Source organism: Marmota monax, unplaced genomic scaffold (genome assembly GCF_021218885.2).
Source record: "Marmota monax isolate L192 unplaced genomic scaffold, Marmota_monax_Labrador192_F-V1.1 WCK01_AAM20220418_F8-fsc00004, whole genome shotgun sequence".
Classification (NCBI taxonomy): Eukaryota; Metazoa; Chordata; class Mammalia; order Rodentia; family Sciuridae; genus Marmota; species Marmota monax.
In genome coordinates, this window is record NW_026692881.1 from 16776325 (window position 1) to 16801759 (window position 25435).

A 25435-nucleotide genomic window follows, 5' to 3' on the forward strand; every position below is an offset into this window, starting at 1 on the left:
TACCACAGCACTGAGTTTTATTAGGGATTTCATTAAGGTTAAATCTCTAGAAATGAGGGAGTTCTGGTTAGAGAGCACAAAAGCCCATGGTGCCTGCTCAGATCTCATAGTGAACCACTGGCTCAGGTTCTTTGGTGGGATCACCTCCTCGTTCCAGGTACAGATTATTATAAGGATACTGCTTCGGCCCCTAAGGAAAAAACACAGGTAAGCAATAATATACATACATACCTGGCTATCCCTACTCCGAGTTAACAAATATGCATGGTAAATGGATATACATTAGCCTCTGTTCAGATCCAGCTGGACTGGGAATGGTAGGAGAGCAGCACTCCTCTTCCCTGCTCAGCCCAAGGCAGAGAGAAAGCCTAAATTTTAAGAGAAGTGATGCCTACACTGTGAGAGAGAGAGGGGAAGAAAGGGAGCAGGATGGGGAAGGGAGGGAGCGAGAAAGAGTCAGAGTCAAAGCTTTCTAAATGAGACAATGCATCCATCCATCCCACTCTCTCTCGGGGTCGAGACAGACTCAATCTCCTTTAAGTCACTCAGCCTCTAATGGTTCCACCACTAAAGTGGCCTAGCAAATGAGGCGTGCAGAATCAGCAGTGGGGGAAAGCACAGAGGAGACATGGCTGGGACGTGCTTTAGGGGCTGCTGGCTTTACCAACAAACAGCTGTCAGAGAACACAGCTCAAGGGGAGGAGAAAAGGGTGATGTGCTTACAGAACTGAAAAATGGAAGAGCCACACTGTTTCTTGCTCTCCTGAAGTGAAGTTAGTGCTCACCCCAGCCCTATGTGCACTCTCTAGCAAGGAGCCCCTGGGGCTTGGCAGAAAGACTCGTGTCAGTGCGCACAGATACAGCAGCTACCTTCAGGACATTATTTCTGCAGAGGTAGCACTGGGCAGCCAACTGCAAACAAAACAGCCTCCTGCCTTCAGTCCCTCTCCTTCCAATCCATGCTAGAGACTATTCCCAGATTAATCTTCCTAAGAATACAGCCTTCATCATGCACTTTTCTATTCAAAAACCAAAAATGGCTCCCTGCTACTCAAGGCAGACCAAGTCATTACTGCAACCCCAATCCCCAGCATGGTCATACATAGTAGGGGCTGCCCAAATATTTAATGGATTAATACATCCCGACTTCATGAAGTCCAGATCCTTTAGCCACACAATAAAAACTGCCAACCTAACCAATCATCTCACCTCACGACATCCCAGAGATTTCCAAGTCTAGATTTTCATCAGAATTACCTGGAGATTGTTGAAAATATTGATCCTAGAACCCTACTGTGGAGCTACTGAATTAAGATCTCTAAGAAGTGGGACCCAGAAATCTGAATTTTTAGCAGCTCTCTAGGAAATCAATGCAGCTAATTATCTAGGAACTATTTTATATGCCTATACCTATTCTACTTCGGCTCTCTCACACTCCTTCTCCCTCTTTGTCTTCTCTTGCCCCAAATGTTTTCTCCAACTTCTCCCACCACCCAAGTCCCCCCATCCTTACCCCGCCTTTGGCATTTAAAGTTAACCATATATGACTCTACTTTGTGTACAACCAGAGAAGTGAAAACTTGTGCCCCATTTGTGTATAATGAATCAAAAAGCATTCTGCTGTCATGTAAAACTGATTAGGATAAAAAATAAAGTTAACCATACATTCTCACAGCAGGTCATTCCACTTTGCACACGTTCACTATACACATAAAATATGTACACAATGCCAAACTCCCACATCTCTTCAAAGTTGTTCAAGTCATTTAACTAAATTTTCTTAAACTTCCTTAAAACTAGAAAGTTGATTTTCTTTGTCCTTTACACTGACCAAAATATAACTGTATATGCTTGCAGTGGACCCTTATTTGCTTCCAATACTGTAAAGGAAGTACCTTTCACATCTCTAACAAAGCATAAGATTTCAGTTCTAGATTCCTTGACTCTACCTTAAAAGATCACTCACTAAAATATAATTGGTTTAATCCTCAAGTAGCAACTCTGAAAACTAGCTGACTTCAACATTTTCATTCTTCCCTACTCCTAACATGAGTCTTCTAACTTGGACTGGACTGAGAAGTTTGGGTAGAGCAATGCTCTGGTGCCAGACCAATGGGTAAGGACCTATCTTCCTGTCTCTTAAGACTCCAGGAAGCTAAGCTTGGTAATGGCTGGTTCCCTACTCCAGACTTCACTCCCTCAGGAAAGGGGGCTAAGCAGGTATGCCAAGGGAAGCACTTCTCAAATACCACGGGGAGGGGCAGGAGAATACTCACCACAGGCTGGTAGGTGGGATATTTCTCCCCCACCCAGAACATGAAAATCATGAAGGCCACGAAGCCGAAAAGGTGCTTACACATGGTATTCCAAGAAACAGGTGTGGGGGATGTATCCACACGGTTCCTGATATACATGTCTAGGTCCCAGTGTATCTAAGGCAGAAAGGCAATAACCATCATAAACTACTCTTCCTGCAAAGGCAGGCAGTCCAGAGTGAACACAGCCTCATACAAAGCTTGACAGAAGCATTCTACTGCCATGAGACAATATTCTGAGACACAAAGGCCCACAAGAGTAGATGCTGGCCCCAGTCTAGGTTCTGTTCACCAGAGACAGCTCAATCATGCACAAATTTCACAGTACAGAGCTTTAATTGTTTCCAGAAGTCCTGCTCCATGTGCCTGACACATGTGGAACCTCAGGTCTCAGATCACTGGACCTTATTTCTTTGAGCAGAAAAGCTTAGTATTAACTGGACAGAGAAGTGCCACTTGAGCTAAAGGGAGAATCCCCAAGAAGATACAGGGAGGAGAAAAAAGTTAAATGGGCTATAATTTTCTCACCGGTTCACCCCAGTTCAACCTTAGGTCTGTGTGGTCCCATTCATACCATGGATCCCTCTCATGCTGTGAGCGATCAGGGAGCTTCGGGTAGTCACCATACCTAAAAGACAGCAAGAAATTATGGAAGGGGCTATGAGCAGTCTCAGACAATTCAGTCTCCCATCTTTGAGATGAAAAACCAAGTGACCGATAGAACTTCTTCACCTAAGGAAAGATGAACTGCCTCCCAAATCAAGATTTCAAGTTCTAGTCACAAGCACAGAACCAATCAAATAAGACTATAGACTGTAATTAGATGGTCACATCAAACTAAACATTGTAACATATAAAGTTTCCTTAAATTCTTTCAAAAAGAAAGGTCACACAATTCTATAATGTTACAGCTAAAAGGGAACTTATCTACCAATTTTATTGATTATCTGATTCCCTTATCAGATTAAAAAAATGAAACTAAATTTTATGGAGTCACCCAGCCAACTGGAAAAAAATTAAAAAGATTGGAAAAGCATTCTTTTCATAGGCCCTGTTTCTCAATCACAAGTTAGTATACCTCTCCATGGCTCAAACACCTCATGGGACATCTTGCTTAGCTGGGTCACCCCACCAACAAACGCAGGTTCACCTTATAAAGATTGCTACCAAGGCTGTTCCTGTCTAAAATACCATTAAAACATGGGAAATAATGAAAACTAGACGTGTGTCACAGATAATAACTGAAAAATAAGGATAGGAGATGCTGAAATCAAGATTGAAAGAATGATGCTAGGAAGAAAGTGAAGATGAGGGTAATCACTAAAGGTAATTAACCACAAGGATGGTATGTGGAAATAGGGGTATGGAGAGGTAACATCAAATGGAGAAAGGAGGTTGGCCATTTCCACAGCCCTAAAGAGAGATGTACACACAAATATAGAGTACTCCATCTACAAATAAGGTTCTCATGACAGGAGTCCAGCTCCAGCCTGGTCACGTGCCTGGATGACAGCACCTGAGCCCAGCAGATGCTCAATCTAAATGAAACCCAGGGCTGTGGAAGGAGCCAAGGAAGGTTCCTGCTATTCGGGAGTCCTCCAGGGAGCCATTAAAATCTCAGCTTCCTCATTTGAGGAAACAGCCCGAGCCAAGGAGAAAATTGAGGTCCTCTAGGCTGCAGCTGCTCACCCACCCACTCTCACCACGAAGAAAAGCACCCACACCAATGACACAAGAGGGTTCGGGAGAAAGGGTCAGAGTAGAACCACCCATCATGTCTTCTCCCATTACTACCCAGGTACGAGATGACCCTCTCTACCTCACCCCATGCCATCATCCGGGTAAGGCTCGTAGTCTTCCACACGCATATTGTACTTCTTGGCGGCGGCTGCCCGTTCTTCTGGGGTCTTAGGATAGGGCCCCGGAAGCATGTCCTTGGTAATGTGGGAGGCTGAAGCACAGAAGAGCACAGGTCAGACCAACCCCATTCGCCAGCAGCCCGAAAGGCTCAAAGCTGCAGAGGCCGAAGCCTGGCTGGGACTTCACGGGATCAGCGCGACCCTCCATCACCTCCAACCCCTGCTAGGGCACAGAAGCCGCGAGATATCCACTACCTCCCTTCCCTCACACCAAACTTCAGGCATCCCCTTCCCACACTGAGGCCTCGCCAGTTCTCGCGGACCTGTCCGTGCCCCTAGCGGCACCACGTTCCCGACAGCCCTTCTCAGCCATCGAACTCCCAGGGCCCCAGCTCCGGCCGCCGCCATCTTCACCTTCCGCACTTCTCCCCGCGCATGCGCAAAGGCCAGTCACGGCGGCAGAGTCCGGCCAAAGGCGACTCGGGAATCCTGGCGTGAAGGCAAATCTTCTAGGATGAATGGGGCGGAGCTTAAACTTGGAACTGGGAGTCCTGTAGGAAGGTGAGAGGTTGTATAGAGGTCAGCAAGGGTAACGGGAGGAAGAGAAAGGCAGGTCACTTCGTAAAATGAACCTTTCTCTTCTCAGGCTGCTTGCCTTTTTCCTCTCCTTCACTGGTACTTTTTCTTTTCATACCCAAAGTGACCATTCTTCAAATTCAGCTCTTAGTTTTGTTTGCTCTTGTTTTGTTCTAATTGGTCGATCGACTTCTTTTAGATGCTTTATTCAATTAACAAATCAGCGTTTTATTGGATCCTCAGTTTCAATCAATGTTTACACCTGAATGTCCCAGTCACCCTCCAGTGCAACAAATGTAAAACTAAACCAGTCACCAGAGTCAGCTCTCTGGAGATGGTGCAAAGCCTCCAATTTGTTAGGACCTGAATAAATAGATTTCAAACTGGACCACAATTTACAAGCTCTTAACTCAATAAGATTGGGAGACATGTTTGCATATGACTATGTTTTCATCTTATTTACACATGTGGTATTTGAATAATTTACATCTTATAAATATGCCTCTATTTCCAGCAGCTTTTAAGGTGATCACTGTTTTGGAGCAGAATTCATTATTGTAGTCACTCTCAAAAATATATAAAGCAATAATAACAGATATGTACTTTTCAGTATATACTTATTGGTAAGGACTACAGTATAGCAACTTGCCCTCCTGTAAATGAGCAGCACTAGTTAGGCAACAACAGAATTGGATAACATCTGTTTTTATCCATTAGCAAGACCTGATTTTATTTGGATTGAGAAACAGAGTTGATCTACTTATTTTTATTAAGATATTATTTACATATCATATAATTCCCTAAGTGTACAATAAAGTGATTTTTAGTATACTTACAAAGTTCTACAACTATCACTACTAATTCTAAACAAACTATTTTCATCACCCCAAAAAGAAACCTCACAACTCTTATTAGCACATTACCCCTTTTCTACTCACTTGCAATCACCAATCTACTTTCTGTCTCTGTGGATTTGTCTAACTGGATATTTTATATAAATGTAATCATGTGATATGTGTTTTTTTTGTTTCTGTCTTCTTTCACTTAGCAAAATGTTTTCAAAGTTTGTCCATGTTATAGTACATTTCAGTACTTCCATTCCTTTTTATGGATGCCTGATATACTGTTATATGGATCTACAACATTTTATTTATACACTTATCAGTTAACACATCATTTGGGTTGTTCCCACTTTTTTCGCTATTATGAACAGTGCTGCTAGGGACATTTTTGTACAATTATTTTGTACAGCACATGCATGTGTGGACATATGCTTTCAATTCTGAATATATACCTAGGAAAATTGCTGGGTCATAGGGTGACTTTATATTTAATCTTTTGAAAAACTCCCTTATTCTCATTCTCTCTCTCTCTCTCTCTCTCTCTCTCTCTCTCTCTCTCTCTCTCTCTCTCTTGCAGTGGTTGGGGGTACTGGGAATTGAACCCAGAGGGGTGATTTACCACTGAGTCACATCCCAGCCCTCATCATGTATGTGATTTATAAATATATTTTCTCCCATTCTGTGGATTATCTTTTTTCTTTTTTTCGTTCTCTTTCTTTCTTTTGGTACTGGGGATTGGACCCAGGGGCACTTTATCACTGAGCCACATCCCCAGCCCCCCTCTTTTTCCTTTTTTTTGGCGGGGAGGTACTGGGGATTGAACTTAGGAGCACCCAACCACTACGCTACATCCCCACTCCTATTTTGTATTTTATTTAGATACACGGTCTCATTGAGTTGCTTAGTGCCTCACTTTTGCTGAGGCTGGCTTTGATCCTCCTGCCTCAGCCTCCCAAGCCGCTGGGATTACAGGTGGTGTACCACCATGCCAAGCTTCCCCAGCCCTTTTTTAAATTTTGAGACAAGGTCTCACTAAGTTGCTTAGGTCTCACTAAGTTGCTGAGGTTGGCCTTGAACTTGCAATCCTCCTGCCCCAGCCTCCGAAGTCATTTGGCTTCTTTTTACTCTCTCAATGGTATCCTTTGGAACCCTATTTGTATCATGAAAGGGTATTGAAGTTTGTCAAAAGCTACTTCTGTGTATATTGAGATGATCATGTGGTAGTTTTCTCCTATTAATATATTACATTTGATTGACTTTCAGATGTTGAATCAACCTTGTGCTCCTGAAATAAATTCTCTTGGTCATGGTATGTAGCACTTTATATATGGTGCTAGATTTAGTTGTTAGTATATTGTTGAAGATTTTTGCATATGTTTATAAAGAATATATTTATAAAGTCTATTATTTTCTTGGAAAGTTTTTGTCTCATTTTTATATCCAGGTAATGCTGGCCTCAGAGAATGAATTGGAAGACTTTGTGAAGCACTGATATTAATTCTTTTTTAAATATTTGGTACAATTCATCAATGTACCAAATTCCTCGTTTTTTTTTTTTTTTTTTTTGGAAGACTTTGTGAAGGATTGGTATTAATTCTTTTTTAAATGTTTGGTACAATTCATCAATGATCAATCTGGGCCTGGGCTTTTCTTTGTGGGATATGTTTTGACTTCTAATTCAATCTCATTATAGGTCTATTCAGATTTTTCTATTTTTTTTTCTTGAGTCAGTTGTGGTAGTTTGTAATTTTCTGGGAATTTTTCTATTTCATCTAGGTTCTTTAATTTTTTGGTACATACTTGTTCCTACTATTTCCTTCTATATGCCTTTTTATTTTTGTAAAGTTGGTAATATCACTTCTTTCATTCCTGATATTAGTAATTTGAATCTTCTAGGTTTCATTTATTTATTTTATTTCCTCATTTTTATTGGTGCATTATAATTGTACATATTGATGGGTTTTGTTGTTACATATTTGTACATGCATATAACAATATAACTTGGCCAATATCACTTCCCAGCATTTTCCTCCTGCCTCCCTGGCTTTCACCTCTTGGTCCCTTTCCTTTACTGGTCTCCTTTAGATGTTTAGGAGATTCACCCCACCTTTATTTTCCTTTTTCTTCTCCAGCTTCCATATATGAGAGAAAACATAGTACCTTAGCCTTTTGATTTTGACTTATTTCACTTAATATGATGGTCTCTAGTTCCATCCATTTTCCTGCAAATGCCATCATTTCATTTTTTCTTTATGCTCGAATAAAACTCCATTGTGTATATATATACCACATTTTCTTAATTCTTTCATATGTCGATGGTTCCATAGTTTGGCTGTTGTGAATTGTGCTGCACAATTCTCAGTGTGTATGCATGTGTCACTGTAGTAAGATGCCTTTAATTCTTTAGAGTAAATACGAAGAAGTAGTATAGCTGGTTCATATGGTGGTCCATGCCTAGTCTTTTGAGGAGCCTCTATACTGATTTCCATAGCAGTGGTTTATTTTTAATTCCCAATGTTATAAATTAATATATTCTTGTGAAAATGCAGATAAAACTAAAGCCTGATTTCCATCCCCAGTCCCAAACTGGAGATAACTCCAGCTGGGTATATTATAGTTAGTAAATAGCATAATTACATAGTTTTAAGCTAGTGTGTTAGTTTCTCTTGCTTCATAAAAAGTTAAAATTTATTTTAGGTGCTTAAAAGAAACTATAAAGTTAGTAGCTGAAACAGTACCAGTTTATTCTTTCTTTCTTTTCTTTTCCTTTTTTTTTTTTTTAAGTCAGGTACTAGTTAGCTAGGTCCTTAGCTCAGGGTCCCACCAGGTTGAAATCAAGATGTTGGCTGGGTCGTTTGTGGCTTTGTGTCCTTCTCTAAGCTCAATATTTAATGGCAGAATTTAGTTATTTGCATTTGTAGGATTAAGTTCTCCATTTACTTGCTGGCTGTCAACCAAAAAAAGAGTATCAGCTCCCAGAGACCACCTAGCATTCTCTGCCATATAACTGTTTGCTCCTTTAAAGTAAATAGAGAGGATATACATGGTGTCAAATCTCTCTGACCTTCTTCTGTCTCTGACCTCTAGACACAGATTTCTTTTGGGGGGGGGGGTGATGTTGGGGATCGAACCCGGGCCTTGCACATACTAGGCAAGTGCTGTACCCCCGAGCTACATCCTCAGCCCTAGGCCCAGATTTAAAGGGCTTGAGTGATAAATTCAGGCCTACCCAGGCTAAATTTCCCATTTGATTATCTCAGAAATTAACCGATTAGGGACTTTAATTACATCTTTGCCATATAATGTTATCTAATTATTAGAGTATTACCCTATCATATTCCCAAGTCCTGCTTTCCTTTAAGGGGAGAGATTACACGGGGTGTAAATCTTGGGATCCCTCTTAGAATCTGGCCTTCCACAGTCAGCCATAAGAACTAAGTAAGCAAGAGTAATTGATAAGACCTTTTATAACCAATATAGATTGTTTGGAAATGGGAGAGGCCCATGGTTGGCCACTAATAGTAACACTGTTCCCATGGCAAGAATTTATTCAAGCAGGAGAGATGGTGGCATAGACAGAAAAATCTAATGATACCTTGGTTTTATTTTATTTATTTTTTTAAAAAGATGGGATCTCACTATGTTGCCCAGGCTTGCCCTGGGCTCAAGAGATTCTGTATCAACCTCTGGAGTAGCTGGACTACAGGAGCACACCACCACACCCAGCTCTTCCCTTGATTTTAAAGGAATTCAACTTTGCCTCAACCTTCAAGCAGCCTTTGCCTAACATCTATCAACATAGCAATTTGCTCTTCCTTCTGACATCTTTAGGTGGGTCAAGTGTGCTTCTCTCCCCATCTATGCGTGTAAAGTTTAAAGCTTAAACTTTCCTCTTTCTTTGTCTCTTATGTAGGTCTTGGAACACAGAGGTAACAATATTTTGTGGATTAGTTTACTGGGTGACCACCCCTATTCCGTGGGACTGAGGCCTAGCCCTAGTTTTCCAGGAGTGGAGCCTAGGATGCAGATCTATAGGTTACCTTTAGGAGGAGCTCCCCCAGGCCTCCGCGCCGCCTCCTGAATGTATTTGGACAGCTCTCTCTTGCAGTTCGTCTCTATGGTTTCCGTTGTGGTTTTCGTCCGGAATAGGCGGGGCTTCCGCTTCCGGCGGGGCCGTCCCTAGCGGCAGAGATGGCGGCAACAGCAGCTGAGGCTGCAGCTTCGGGCTCTGGAGAGCCCCAGGAAGAGGCTGAAGCCCTGGGCCCAGCCTGGGATGAATCGCAGTTGCGCACTTATAGCTTCCCGACCCGGCCCATCCCGCGTCTGAGTCAGAGCGACCCCCGGGCCGAGGAGCTCATCGAAAATGAGGTGGGGGGCGGGGCCGCGTCTAAAGTGGGAGGGGGAAGAGACCAAGTTGGGAGGAGAGGTCAGGGGCGAATGGTGAGAGAGGTGGGGACTGGCCGGTCCGTGGATTAGGACTTAAAGGGAGATGGAGAGGAAAAATGGATTTAAGGAGTTCGTACTCCTTAACGGGAGAGATTGTTATGAAGCTGGGAAGTAGTTGGAATCATGGGAGGAGAGCTCTCTAGCACCTTGGGATTTCTTTACTTTCTTTTCATCCAATGTTTTCACTTAGGAACCTGTAGTGCTGACTGACACAAATCTTGTGTATCCTGCTCTGAAATGGGATCTTGAATACCTACAAGAGAATATTGGCAACGGGGACTTTTCCGTATACAGTGCCAGCACCCACAAGTTCTTGTACTATGATGAGAAGAAGATGGCTAATTTCCAGAACTTTAAACCGAGGTCCAACAGGGAGGAAATGAAATTTCATGAATTTGTTGAGAAACTGCAGGATATACAGCAGCAAGGTGGGGACGAGAGGTAAGTTCCCAGATCTTGGTTTTTCACTGGATTTGAGGCATCCGTTTTTCTTTTCTGAACTTGTTTGAAGATGTGGTAGAGTTGGGGGAGTGGAGATTGGTATCTTCCATATCTGTATATCTGACAAGTGAATATTTGACTATTCTGTCCTGTGGGGGGTTTAGTTGTTCTTGGAACTACAACCAGCTGGTTTTTTAGCTTGAGGGTTGAAAAAATGATTAGACTTAAGCTGTGAATCTTTATAATAGTTTCTCATCTTCTTCAAACACCGAGAGCCACAGTTGTCTAGAAGAGTCAGGCAGCTGAATGAAATGAGTGAAGTTGGATGGAAACTAATAAAGCTGAAGTCATCATATATGTGTGTATGTGTGTGTGTATATATTTGTATATATACATACACACACACACACACTGTTCAAGTGAGAAGTTATTACTTTGCTTGTTTTCATTTGGGAGGGCAGTTGCAGATTACTAGATATTCTGATTTTTCCGAAGAGGTTCAAAATGAGGATTTTTTATTTGCTTAAAATTTTTTGACTTTTAAATGTAGGCAGTAGTCTCACTTTTTTTTTTTTTAACCAAAAGCTGCAGGGGCCAAACAAAAATGTCTATCATTGGATTTAGCTCTTAGATAGCCAGTTTGCAGCCTTTGTCCTAAAGTATTGTGCTGACTGGGGACAGTTCATGATGAAAAGTTGTATAGTTTGTTGTGATTCTGGTTTAAATGGGTATTGGGAAACTTCGTTTACAGAAAATCAGAGTGGTAGGGAGACTTGCTGTTCCACGGTTATCAGTGATAGATAGCAAACACAAGAAACATTCGGGAGAATGATTCTTCTCTTCTGCCTTTATTCCAGCTTAAAAGGATAGCATCTTCTATAGGTCCCAGATGGCCTTCATTCGCATTCTGTAAGGTTGCCTCTGGGCAGTTACAGTCATTGAGACTTCATGATGAATGACCATAAGGTTTTGCCTTATCAGTTGACTTTAACACCAACTAACTTCACTATCTAACCATTCAGGTTGTTTAAGTATAATAGGAATATTGTTTAGGATTATGTTTGGGGAGTGTCCCTGACTCCCCAAAAAAAGTTACTTGTAAATTTTTTTGTGTAAATATGTACATGATAATCTTTAGGGAGAACCCTGAGGTTGTGTTTGAGTCTTGATGGTTCCATGTAGCTAGTGTTTCCAACTTACTAACATTTCTAATTAATATTGCCGTAACTATTATGATATAAGGCAGTGAGAGGTCTTTGAGCCCTTGAGGGGCTTGCCATTCTTAGGACCAGGACAGAGCTGCTTGTCTCTCCAAATTTTCTCTCTTATTAATGTTTCTTATGGAACTTGATCAAATGTGCATACATTTTTATATCCCTTAAGTAATTTGTGACTTTCCTCAGGTATGTTAGGAACCTGGGGCATGCACCCAGTGAGGTGTCCTCTGTACTTCAACTGTTGAATGCTGTTACAGATAACTGTTGGATCAGTTAAGATAAACTAGTTTCAAGCCAGATCTCAGGGAAATGCAACAACAGTTTCTTACTCCTACTATGTTCATCATGGATCACATCATTTTGTTCTTACATTATCTTATTCACTCTGGGACCCAAATAGCCCCAGTAGCTACTACCTGGAACTTTGTAGTTGCTGTGACAGAAACACATGTGGAGTAGTGTAGACTGTTTTTTAAAATTCTGGTTGGAAGCAACATAAGTCCCTTCTCTGAATGTGTCACTGGCCAAAGCAAGTGAAATAAGCATGCCTGGCTTTGAGCAGGTATGGAAGAATAACTTCTCCACAGGGTGGGACCAGCTTTTGATGAACAGTGATAGTTTACCACATAGCTATCACAGGCCAAAGAAGATGTTTCAGGCCTTGAGAGTGAGTCTCTAGAGCAAAGCAGATTCATCATTCTAGCCTTTGTGGAAATACTTCCAGGCAATTGAAATTGTGTGAAAATTCTGTGTGTGATTACATCATTGTGGAGAACCTAGGATTTTTAAAGGATTTATGCTGTGACACAGAAGATTAAGAATTTTTTTAAAAGTTGATGTTGAACAGAGCTCAGAGAAGTTAAATTAGAATTCACTTCTGAGATGGGTATGGTAGCATATACCTCTAGTCTCAGATACTTGGGAGGCTGAAGCAAGAGGATTACTTAAGCCCACAAGTTCAAGACTGTTCTGGGCAACGTAATGAGACTTTGTTTGTTTTCTGGTACTGGGGATCGAACCAAAACCAAGGGGTACTCTACCACTAGCTACATCCCCAACCCTTTTTATTTTTTATTTTGAGACAAGTTCTCCTTAAATTGCTCAGATTGACTTTGAACTTGTGATCCTCCTGCCTTGGCTTCTTAGGTAACTGAGATTGTATGCATGCACCACTGTACCCAGCTCATGTTGGTTAAAATTACATGATTATAGCTGTTTTCTGTGGGAGATGCTGGTGTGGTGTGGATTTGGGTTTGTATTTCCAGATATGAGGAGGTCGTGCCAGGTGTGTGTGTGTGTGTGTGTGCATGCACTGATGGAATATTCTTCTTGGGGAATGTAGGTTGTATCTGCAGCAAACACTCAATGACACTGTGGGCAGGAAGATCGTCATGGACTTCTTGGGTTTTAACTGGAACTGGATTAATAAGCAACAGGGAAAACGTGGCTGGGGGCAGCTGACCTCTAACCTGCTGCTCATTGGCATGGAAGGTAAGAAATCTTTCAGAAAGCATCATGGCTTAAAATCACACAAACCTGTTTTATAATCCTGTCTCCACTCTTTTTTTTATTACTATTATTTTTAATTTTTTTAGTTGGCCTTTATTGTATTTATTTATATATGGTGCTGAGAATTGAACCCAGTGCCTCACACATGCCAGGCAAGTGCGCTGTCACTCAGCCCCAGCCTCCATGACTCTGTACAAGTCACCAAACTTTTTTAAGCCTCAGCTTCCTCATCCCCCAAAAGGAATATGATACTATCTTGTAGCTACAAAAATGAAATGAGAATAAATTTTAAACTAGATTCATGCATTCTAAAAACAAAAACAAAAAATTCCCTTTGCCCTTCCTCATCTGTGTAAGTACATACATTGAGACGTTAGGGACCTCTCTGAAAGGCTGCTACTCTCTTTTGGACCTGTCTATATTCAGAAGATTTTTATTCCAGTCAAAAGTTGGGAAAATTTATTTTTCCAATATAAATTCAACCATTTAGGTAGATATTTATACCTGCATAAATAGGAACATAGCCATAAGTCTGTCTTCCACCTTTGTCTCTCAGCTGCCCCAGTTTCCCTCCTTGGAGGCACTGCATGTTATTAGTCACTTGTGTTTCTTGCCAGAAAATTATATACACATACAAGCAAATACATGAGTGTATTCTTCTGGTGTATGTTTGTTTTGTTTAACTTTGAATAAAAAGGGAAACATTTAGACTCCATTCAGGAGAAAGAACACTATTTACAGGGCAGGATCATTGTCTCATTTTTATTTCCATACTAGCTCAGTGTCATGCCCATACTTAACAAATGGTAAATAAATTTTGTTGAACAAGGAAACAGAGTCATTACTCATCAGTCACTACAGAGCTCTGAAGTCTCTTCTCCCTTCATTGTCCTTTATTCAGATTTGAATCCTTTGCTACAGTGGGCATAAAAAGTTTCCAGCAGTACAGCTTGTGAAACCAGTTCTTAATTGGTCTGCCAGGAATGAACCATTTCTGGTTTCCTTGATTCTGACCTTTCTGTTGCTTTCCTTTCCTACAGTAGGATGCAGGGAAGTGAATTCCTCAGGTAGAGATGAGAGAGCACCTTTCCTTTGAGGATGCATGTGAACTCTCATTAGCTAAGAAGGCAGCTGTTTGGCATACCCAGGCTGGGCTGGGAGTGTTTTCTAAACTCTGTGCAGATGTGTGTGTTCTACTCAAGGACTGTGCAAAGGATACAGATGTGATCCAGTTATACATGAGTAGGTGGGACATAGAACACTAGGGGAGAACTAATTTATGCATTTTAAGTAATGTGTTAATTTAAATTATACAACAACCTCTTCACTGATCTGATAAGCTTTCTTCTAGTGAGAGTCAGCCGCCCCAGTAAACCCCAGTGTTGCATTGAGAAGTGTTGCATCCCACATGTATGGTGAAGTGGGAGCAAAGGTTTGGAATCTCTAGGTCCCAAAAGAGCTATCCAAAGCAAAAACCTATTCATACAACTTAAAATGACAGGTTAACTCCTCAGAGTAGATAATGCATGCATTGTTGACCAGTCGTTTCTGTTTTATTTCCCTTGAATTCTTGACATAATCAAGAAGGTACAAGTATACGTAGTATCTTACCCTGCCAGACTGTAACATTTTGATCTTGCTTACAGTATAGCAGCAACCATCATTTAGAAATATCTACTTTGCTAGCTGATGGTGGACCCTTACCTGTGATGTTTTCTAGATTTACTATCTATAAAAATGTAACATCTAATTTGCTAAGATTGGCATTGTAATTTCCCTGATTCTGTCTAAAATTTGATTGGGACCCTTAACTGGGAGGGTAGGCCGAGTTTCTCTCCAGCACTGAGCTTTCTGTTTAGCCTGTACACTAGAACCAGTACTCTAGGTAAGAAAATGTCCTTCGTCCTGCAGGAAATGTGACACCTGCTCACTATGATGAGCAACAGAACTTCTTTGCCCAGATAAAAGGCCATAAGCGATGCATCTTGTTCCCTCCGGATCAGTTTGAGTGCCTCTATCCATATCCTGTTCATCACCCATGTGACAGACAGAGCCAGGTGAGCTTGTGTGGTTTGAGAAGGGTGTATAACTCTAGATTCTAGGAATGCCTTTGAAATTAAATGGTGGGAATGTCTTTCTCCTTCCCAGTGCCAGGTTTGGTTTACAGGTTGATCATTTCTTACCGATAAGCCCTGAGGATAATTTCGTAGTACAGCTCACATAATTCAGGCTTCTATGCTGGTCCTCAGATGTTTATAAGTAAAAACAGCCCACAGAGCTAGTTCTCAGAGGCAGACCCCATCAGTGACGCTGGTGGGCTCAGGTTACTCTGATGGGCTTACAAGTTCATGGAATAAAATGCATATACCTCCATTGGATTTAATTGTTGTTTTTGTCACATATGCTATTTCTTTTTGATACAGAGAAGGATGACTAGAATTGAGCTATGTCACTATGTTTCCTGGACCTAAGTGAGGCTTGTGTTTGCCTTTGTGGCCAGCTACAGACATCCTCTCCTTTTTGAGGAGAAAGTTGCCTTGCTACTTCATGAAGTCTTTGCTGATTAGAATTTGTTCTTTGGGGAAAAGTTTCTGAAGTTTTGATAGATGAGTCCTAATTCCTTACAGGTCTTTGGATCTCAGAAGCACTGAAGCTTAGAATTTTTTATCATTTAACATTCAAGGATGGGCTGCCTTATGTTGTTCTCTGAAAGAGAGTTTAATGTGCATTGTATCTTCTGCTAGATATAAATTCTAAAAACATTTTTAAAGGCATCTTTTACTTTTTTTAAGTACCAAAGTAACTAGTACATAGTGATTACTTGTAGAAACTGTTGACTGACTGCTCTTTTTTCTTTTGTTTTGAACCTCTTAGGTGGACTTTGACAATCCTGACTACGAGAGGTTCCCCAATTTCCAAAACGTGGTTGGTTATGAAACAGTGGTTGGCCCTGGTGATGTTCTTTACATCCCAATGTACTGGTGAGGAGGTGGCTAGGGATGGGTGCCTCTTGGGAACTTCCTCATTCCCTAGAAAGCTTTATTTATTTATGTCTATTAAGTTGTGGCAGGATTGCTCTTATATGGTCTAGAGGACCATTGGCATATACAAATGTGAGCATACTGATCATGGGGGAAATGACAATCCTATCTCCAGGAAAAGAGGACCATTCCTCAAATCTAAAGAGATCCCAGGGCTTTTGGCTGAAGAAACTGTTCTTGCCTTTTTGGTGTTTAGAAACTGAACACTACTGCCTGTAGCCCATGTGTTTTATAGGATGAGCATAAAGATTGCATCTTTGCTGTTTTGTTTAACTGGTCTCCTATCTAATTTTCTATCCTTCATTTGAAAAGTAAACAGGAGCTTGTTTGTTTTCTTGCAGGTGGCATCACATAGAGTCATTACTTAATGGGGGAATTACCATCACTGTGAACTTCTGGTATAAGGTGAATATGGTTTCTTTTTTTCCCCCAGATGAAACTGAGGCTGGGGTGAGGTAGGTGTAATAAATGGTTTGGGAGCTTCTGTGGAGTTGTTGGCTGTTCCTGGAGGTGATTCTCCAGGTCTTTGGGGGAGATGAAGAGGATTGAATTAGTTTCTTGGAAGGGAGAATGGTATAGGAGTGGGTGGAGTGGGTGACACTGGTGCCTACTGCTAAAGGCATTTCCTGAGCTGCTGCTTTCTTTGTAGGGGGCACCTACCCCTAAGAGAATTGAATATCCTCTCAAAGCTCATCAGAAAGTTGCCATAATGAGAAACATTGAAAAGATGCTTGGAGAGGCTTTGGGGAACCCACAAGAGGTAAGTCAGAGTTGGTGTGACATTCTCCATAACTCCGCTCAGTATCTGATGTCCTCTCTCTCCATAGAGGTTATGGGTGTGTTTAAAAATCCTGTTTTCTGGTAAGGGCTGGGCTTGACTGGCGGATCAATTATAATCTGTTCCATGCTAGTAGTAATGTTCCCCATGGGGATTGTGTGCCAGCTGGGGACCCCTGAGGGGATTCTTCTGGAACGGAAAGCGTGCAGTAAAGCATCTCCGTGTGCTCTTCCAGCTGGCCAAGGCTGCTCTAGGTAGTGTTGAAACCTGCTTCCCACACAGGTACACCACTGGCCTATTGGGTAAATGGGGGAGGTTTGTATTTGTAATGCTCTCACCTCCTTCCTGAGGGTAACCTTGGCATCCACAGATGCCTGTGGAGTAGGGAAATGGCACCAGACCCAATTACATGGCCTTTTGTTGAAGATACAGAAGCATTTAGCTGTTTTCTTTGTACTGGGCATTGAATCCTGGGTCACTTTATTACTGAAATATATCCCCTGTTCTTTTTATTTTTATTTTGAGACAGGATCTCACCAAGTTGCTAAGGCTGGCCTTGAACTTGTAATCCTCCTGCCTCAGCCTCTTAAGTTGCTGGGATTACAGGTGTGTGTCACAGGCCTGGCTACATTCAGCATCCTTTAGGCACATTGGAGAAATACGCAGAATTGCTCTTGGGTGTTTGGAGATTATTAGTTCTTTTGACCTTCTCTTGTCTGTTGGTGCTGCTTACAGATACAGGATGTTTTGATAGGGAAGGTAATGCAAGATGGCTCTCCAAGATGGGTCATGTCTACAATATTGGGTTGACCTTTAGGAAGGTTGTTTAGAGGGTTCACAGGATTGAATAAAAACTTTGTCCCTTTCCTTGGCTGAACACTTAATATCTCTAGAAATTCCTAATTCAATTTCTAGGACTAGAGGACAATTCTGATTGGCTCCTCCTATCTCTTTACAGGTGGGACCTTTGTTGAACACAATGATCAAGGGGCGATACAATTAGCCTGCCAGGGGTCCAGGCCTCCTGCCAGGTTACTGCTATCCCGTCCACACCGCTTCGTTGATGAGGACAGGAGACTCCAAGCACTAGTATTGCACGCTGCACTTAATGGACTGGACTCTTGCCATGGCCCTGGAGGCAGGTGTTTGGGGCAAGGCAGGGTGGTTGGCACTCCACTCCCATTTGGAGGAACTTCTCACCCTTGCCTCTTGTGCCCCATCACTCTCCCTCTCTGACCCCCTAAAGTTCTGCATTCAGTGTGTGGAGTCCCAGCTTCTGGTTGTCATCACGTCTGTGTTTGTTAGTCTGTCAATTTCAAGGTGTATGTATGTGTGTGTATGTGTTCATGCACACACATAATGTTTCTGTTCCTTGTTCTCTTCTTCTGGGTCTGGCTCTCAGCCCTATCTCCTGTAACCTCAGTGCCTCAGCCTGAGAGAGGAGATGCTCTTGGACCTGCACTGCATCTGGGCTGTAGGGACAGAGTCCAACTCTTAGGCTAATCTGTCTCCTGCCAGTTTTTGCAGTCAGGCTCTAGGCTGGGTAGGAATGGCTACTGGTACTCTAAGGGGGAGATTGAAAGGGAGGCTTGCCTTTGAGAGCCTAAATATAAATAGCCTTCCAGTGGGAGAGGATTAGATAGGGTTCTAGCTGGGACCACCAAGCTTAAGCCATACATAGAAAGGAACCTTGGAACATAAGAACCTAACATTGTGTATACGTTCCAAATTATAAACACAATTTTTCTCTTTCAGCACCAGCTCTTGCCCCTCTGCTAGGTATCAGCGGGGGTTCTAGCTGTGGCTTCTCTAGGCTCTAGGGGTACAAGCTTGTGTGTATATGTGTGCACCTGTGTGTGCACACACATGCATATACTTCTTTACACACTGGTATGCATGTGTACACACTGGCCAGCCTCCCTGTTTACTAAGGTTCTCTACAGCTTACCTTTTCCAGTGTGACAATACAGTGTGAGCCCCCAGAAGTACTACCTGACAGCCTGCAGCTTTTTAACTCGGATTTTAGCCATCATATGTTGGTTCGGTCTCACTACAACCTACCTGAGACTGACTGGCTAAAGCCTCTGGTTCCTATGTCCCTCCCTGTCCAGGCCATATTCTCTACTGCTGAGCTTCCTGGCTGAGTAGATGAAATGGGGTCAAGCTTAGGCAGCTATCTCACTACCTGTCATTCACCTCAGGGCAAGGGCAAAAAATGTAGCCTTGCCTGTTTAAGCCAGCGCCTCTGCCAGACCCCACTGTAATGTTCCCTGATACCCTCAGTAGGATAATTGGTAGAGCATGGAAGTAGAATTTCATTTTCTACTACTCATGGGAACCCCTCTCAGGGCTGCATTTACAGCAGGGCAGCAGAGTCAAAGAGCCATCATTCACATCTATTCAGTGGGAGTGGGGCCCTTGGAATTGGGCAGAGTGGTAGTAAGAGTCTACTTACTTCCAGTTCCATCTTTGACATCCTTTTCTTTCTGGAAGGGAAGAGGAAATTGGAAGACTCTGATTTTATTCCCTCCCACCATTTTTATTTTTATGTTTTTTCTGCCAAAGGTTTTACTTCCAGTGTCTGAGCTGTGGCTCTCACTCCTGAAACTCAGTTTACAGTGCCCTGATGGACTGAGAAGATATATGTGTGCATGTGCGCACCTGTGTGTGTATTTTGGGGAGGGTGTTCATTTTAATACCCCATTCTGGGGTTTTCTGATACAGTATGGTTGTGCAGACATGGTACCTTCTGAAGTATAGCCCTTTCAAATACAGCCAATGCTGGGAAATGTGATTGCAGTGAACTCCATGCCTCCATCTCTCTGGGGAAAGAGGAGTGCAGCAAGAGAAAGGCAGAGGATAAATTTGGCCATAATCGCACTTGGAAAGAGCAGATTATTTTCATTCTCCTCAACAGGTTTGCTGCATTCCTGGCTCATCCCTCAAAGAGGTGGATGAGATGCAGCAGGGCATCAGGTGCCACCTGGTTGGTCCTCGCAGGGTGCTGTTCTAACACAGGTCTGACCTAAGGTGGTTAAGAGGGAGAGAACCTTTGCAGGATTGTTCCTGATCCTTGAGAAATTATAATAGCCACCCTGATTTTTAGACACCTAATATGTGCCTAGTGCTTTGATCTTTGTTCCTCACTATCCTGCAAGGTAGGTATTCTCACTTTACAGATGAAGAAATGGGCTCAAAGAGATTAAGTTATTGGTGGCAATCAAGATTGAAACCTAGTCTGTTTGGCTGCAAACCCTTGCTCCTTCCTTTCCACCAAATTGTTGATTCTTCCACCTTCCTTTATTCCCTTGTGCCACAGCCCTGCCCCTAGGCCTTACCTTCTAGTGGCTGCTTGCAGGTGCAGTCCAAGGAGGTGAAGATCCAGATTGGGGTGAAATCCCTATATAGACTATAGCTAAAGACATGGGAAAACTGCTTGGGAAGCCATATTACAGGTTAGGAATGCTAGGAGCAACTATGGGGGAATGAGCTCTATTTTCTATTGTGTTACGGTATGTCCTTGAATAGGTTCCATAGCCCTTCCCAGTGTGCTTCTGCATCATAGAATTGAAGCTCTAATTCTAGATGATCCATAGTTTTGATTCATATTCTGCTGCTCCCCTACCCACAGGAAAGACATGGGGGCTCTTCCCTTTACTCACCTAGAGTAGGACTATTTAGATTCAAGTTTTGTTAGCAGATGAAACATTACTGCTACATTGTTGCCCCCATCCCAGCCAGTAGCACAGGAAGCCACATGCCAAGGAAAAGTGGGGACTGGGGCCTCTCCAGAGGTCAGCCATGCAGCAAGCTCTCATTTTTACACCAATAGGTAGAGAGGGAATACTGTTTTGCAAAGTCAAATATTTGTTGGGGGGTTGGAGTTCGGGGGTGGAGGAAGGGCTGTTCTGGGCATCAGTTGAGCAGATGCCCAGGATGCCTGGGGGAGACCAGCTTCCCCTACAAATCAGAGCTCTAAATTACAAGGTTTTTACCAACGCGAACAGTTGGGGGAAGTCGTCTGCTCTCATTTGCGTAATGGTTTCTGTCACTGGTGATTAGACACAGGATGAAGGAAAAGAAATTTGACAATTAGGAATGAGCGATCATTAATCTGAATCTGTTAGAAGACAGAGAGAGGAAGGATCCTTACCAGTAGGCCAGCCCAGTGTAGGGAGACACTCCCTCTGTCCCCCAGAGATTTCTGAGCCAAATACCCTTTCAGTGTTACCACAAGTGGGCAGAGATTGTATTTCTTAACAAACTAGGGGCCTATTTCTCAGCCTGAGATGGATACAGAAACAGACATCTTTGGGTTTGAGCCAACAGAGATAGAGATAGATGGGTGTCCCATAGAAGCCTTAGGGTAAAGAATAACAAATGAGTTTTTTGTTTGTGGGAGATATTTCTATAGTAGTCAATACTCTTGATCCCCCACCTGTGATAAGTATTTGTCACATTCCAGCACATCAGGGTGTGTGAATAAAACCTGCTCTTTATGAAACTCCAGGAATTTCTGCTTAGTTGGAGAGGAAACCACATGAGAGAAGCAAAGGTTCTCATCCATATGTGTTGTACACCAATGTGGAGAGAGGAGGAAGATGGGTAGAGAGAACAGCTTTCTAGGTTCCTTGAAGCTCTGGACTCTCCAGGTAGGGACCTCATCCCAGACTTCTCCCATCAACATTGATCCCCCCTAACGCACACACACAGCTGTGGCTGTGTGGAGAGCACTGAAGTCCCTGGCTTAAACCTGTGACCTAGTGGTGAAGTTAACTGCTCAGTTTTAGGGTATGGAGAATCCTAACAAGATCCTTTCATGTCACCTCATCTCACCTCTCTTCTCTGTCCCTTCAAACTTCAAGGACATTAGTAATTGGCACCAAGTGGTATTTGTTCCTCAGAAAGTTCCTTAGATAAGAGGCTCCCTCAAGTGAAGGCAGTGGGTCTCTCAGAAAGTGAAGTTGCCAACAGTTAGACTGTATCTCCTCCATAAGTTCCTTACCTGTGGCTCTTCTACCCTTCAACATCTGGTGCAGAATTTAACAAGGGCTGCTGTCAATGACCCTCAGTTACCAGTTGTAAATAAATGGGGTGGATAGTGGGGTGTGCCTGGTTATAACTGAGGGAGTTTGAGAAGTTCTTGCCTTTCAATGCATGTCCCTTTCTTTGAGACCTCCAGCTGTTTGTCCTCTGTCCCTGCTCACTTACCTTTTGTGTCTTCTCAGATTGCATGTTCTAAAGGAATGTTCCAGCTTCCTTTTCCAGAGCTTTCCCCTGGTTTCTACTCAGCTTCTTTCTGCCCAGGCTCTCCAGTGGCCCCTTCACCAAAGCGTTTTTCCCAATAGTCCTTCCCTCAGAAACTCCACTGGTTTCGTGTTTGGATAGATCGTCTCTAGGATCCCTCTCTCTGGGGTCATTCCTGTTCCTCTTGGGTCCGTCTTCTGTTTCTGACCTCAGGTAGCTCTGTTGATTTACCCCTGGTTAGTCCCTTTTTGTTCTGTCTGCTCTGTCCTCTTGATGTTCCTTTTGTATATCCTGGTTTACCTTTATCTTGTCTCACACTTGAAGTTCTGTCTTCTTGTCCTTGGCCAGCTCTGCCTAATCCTTGTAGGTCATAGAATCCCTGCAGAGCACTTTGGGGGACATTTCTCTCAGAAATTGTCAGCCATAAGCTCACCAGTTTATGATCAGTGAGGCCTCCAGGATGGGTTAGGGGATGGACCTAAAGGGTGGGAGAGATTGGTCAGGAGATTCCCAGAATAGCGCTGGGCTTGGAAAGCTGGCAAAAAAAAGGAAATTTGTGTTTCCATCTAAATGCATCTGTGTGCCTTAGGGTCCAGCAGTTCAGGGATGAGGGGTATTTTGTGAATGTTTCCTAAATTCTCTCAGGTCTTTGGCCCAGTGTCACCAAGTTTGGCTGACCTTGGTATTTTAGTGGTTGCTGGAAGGAAAATAGCATATTGAGTAGTCTGGCATCAAGAATGGGGAGGTGTCAGATAAGAACAGCCCTAGAGGGTGGGAAACAGGAGAAAGGGGCCAAGTGGTTAGCATATCCCCAGACTATTCTCCATTCCTCCAAGAATTGAGTACAAGAGCTGATTTAGGGAGTTAAAAACACTCCCCATTCCCCACCAAAAATCTGCTCTAATATTTTGAGAAGGAGCATGTGCCCTTTTCCTTTCAATGGGAAAAATCTAGCATAGTGTTTAAAAGCATGGGTTTTGGAGTCATGTGTTCAGATTACTAGCTGTGCTACTTACTAGCTGAATTTGACCTCAGTTGATTTTCTTAACCTCTCTGAGCCTCAGTTTCCTCAACTCTAATGATATATGGGGGTGGGGGTAGGGAGCCACTGAAAATATCTACCTCAGGGTTGTTGGATTAACCGAAACAATGTCTGTAAAGCTTTAGCACAGTGCCTGGCAAGCACTTAATAAACAGCTGTGGTGGTGGTGGTGGTGGTGGTGGTGGTTACATTTATTATGTGACTTACTGTGAGACTTGGTTTTGGTGATATTTAAACAAATTTCCAGTGATTCCTTCCCTTTTGAAATAAGCATAGGAAGAATAGGAAGTAATGTGCCTGAGAAGCATGCATTGAGTTAGAGACAAAAGAGTCTCGGTACCTAAACCCATCCTAAATAAGTGTCAGTTGCCTTTCAGCCCGCTCAGCCAGACTCAGACTCAGACTGCTGTACACAGCATCCTGGACCCTAGGCATGGAGCAGTTGGGTCTGAGCTCTTCTGAGTGTCAGGCTGCAGCAGGCAACTGAGCAACTCCCCCCTTCCACCTGGAGAAGCTGTTGCCTCCTCACACCATGAGACACTGATCAGCTCCTGAGCATCACTCCTGCCTGTACATGGTACCAGTCCCTACTCTTTGTTGACTGATGACTTGCAAGGACACTGTCACCACTGCTGTCTGGGGAATGATCTAATAAAACTTCTTTTCAACAATATTAAAAATATCTGAAACATTTAATGAAAACAAAAGACATCAGAGAGAGTAAGGAAATAGTTCCCTAAAGAGGTACTGAAGGTTTATGTGAGGTGGCAGTGGCAGGTAGAGGGCAGGAAGGAGACCCTGGGATGTATACAGCATGCACCGTGTGAGATGCAGGAGATGGGATTGGCATAGGTGTCCATGCTAGTCTAGAAGCAGAGGACCAAAGGTTTGGGAATGGTACCTTTGCACATTTTTGAATTTTCACTCCTGACCATGTTATTTGAGCAAAACCCCAGCCAGGTTATAGTTGGCATGGCCATTGTTCTCACAAGGATTTGTGATTCACTAACAAGAACTAAGTTTGGAGATGACTCCTGGCTTTGAATCCCCACTTGACACTCCCTAATTCTGTTACTTCAGGTTAAGTTAACATCACTGAGTCTCACCACCTTTCCTGTGAGGGATAGGTAGTTGCATGTAGTTTGCAACATTGTTATGAGGGTTTGTGAGAATGTTTTTAAACCCTTGGATCAGGGTAGGCATTTGGGAAACAGGTTTATCATGAAGACTGAACAGGTTTTGTTAGTGCAAAAGTAGAAACTGCTAGAAGCAGGGCCTTTCTAACCCTCAGGATACAATGTTAAAAGTAGAATCACAGAAGAGTGACTTGGGGTGGGGGAAGCAAAACAGAAAAGATAAAAAGACATGGAAGGGACTGGAAGTCCATGAAGGACAGGGCTGGGAACGGTTCTGCTAGTGTAGGATCTTGAACAGGAATGAAGGGAGATCTAGGCTCTGGAATGCCATCTTGTCCCCAGAAGAACAAAAGGAACAGAGTGGGAGGGTGCCTGTGCAGGACACAACTACTGGGTGGAAAGAACATAAGGTTTGGGTGCAGTGAACCTCAGTGTGGAACATAGATGTACTTTGCACAGGCTGGGTGACTTCAGGTGTGTTGGTCTCGCTATGCCTCAGTCCCCTCATCTTTAAAGTTAATAATACTACCTTCCTCCCAGACTTTGTGGGGCTATATATGTGAAAATGCTATGTAAACTAAGCACTATATAAATGTCAGTTGTTGGATTGTTATTGGGAGTGGGGATTTGGTAGAGCTTTTACAGAGAGGTTAAGAAACTTCTACCAGTTTCCAGATTAAAGCCTCTCATGGTCTTGGTAAAACACTATCACGCTGCTGGTATTTGACTAGTAAGGTTTTGATTTAAGAAGGAAAAGCAGTAGTGTGAGCAAGAGAGTGAATTTTGAAGCTACATGGACTAGGTTTGAATCTTGGTTTTGCCTATTCCTAACAGTGAGACTGTCAGATTACTTAATGTCTCTGAGCTTGGATTTCTTAACAGGTCTCCTCATGTGGCTGTTGGGAATGAATGAGACAACTCAAGTAAAACAGTTAACTCAGTGCCTAGTGCCAATTAAAGTGCTCAATAAATGTTATTTTCCTTTC

The 25435-nt window shown here is 42.7% G+C and overlaps 2 protein-coding genes across 3 annotated transcripts; one reads left to right on the forward strand and one right to left on the reverse strand.

Annotated features, from left to right (window-relative positions):
- Ndufb8 (NADH:ubiquinone oxidoreductase subunit B8) lies at positions 1 to 9730 on the reverse strand. 2 transcript variants are annotated; one of them, XM_046449730.2, is made up of 6 exons: positions 9633 to 9730; positions 4589 to 4725; positions 4140 to 4266; positions 2844 to 2943; positions 2277 to 2432; positions 1 to 190 (listed from the first exon to the last, which is right to left on the reverse strand). In XM_046449730.2, exons 3-6 carry the CDS (start codon positions 4244 to 4246, stop codon positions 98 to 100), a joined length of 456 nt encoding a protein of 151 aa, XP_046305686.1. In that variant the 5' UTR covers positions 4247 to 4266; positions 4589 to 4725; positions 9633 to 9730; the 3' UTR covers positions 1 to 97. The 2 variants fall into 2 exon arrangements, with proteins under 2 accessions (XP_046305686.1, XP_046305685.1); XM_046449729.2 differs by having other exon boundaries at positions 4498 to 4725; positions 9633 to 9729.
- Hif1an (hypoxia inducible factor 1 subunit alpha inhibitor) lies at positions 4612 to 25435 on the forward strand. Its single transcript, XM_046449728.2, has 10 exons — positions 4612 to 4735; positions 6856 to 6901; positions 9688 to 9960; positions 10229 to 10479; positions 13039 to 13187; positions 15117 to 15262; positions 16080 to 16186; positions 16588 to 16651; positions 16896 to 17006; positions 17983 to 25435. Exons 3-10 carry the CDS (start codon positions 9784 to 9786, stop codon positions 18025 to 18027), a joined length of 1050 nt encoding a protein of 349 aa, XP_046305684.1. The 5' UTR covers positions 4612 to 4735; positions 6856 to 6901; positions 9688 to 9783; the 3' UTR covers positions 18028 to 25435.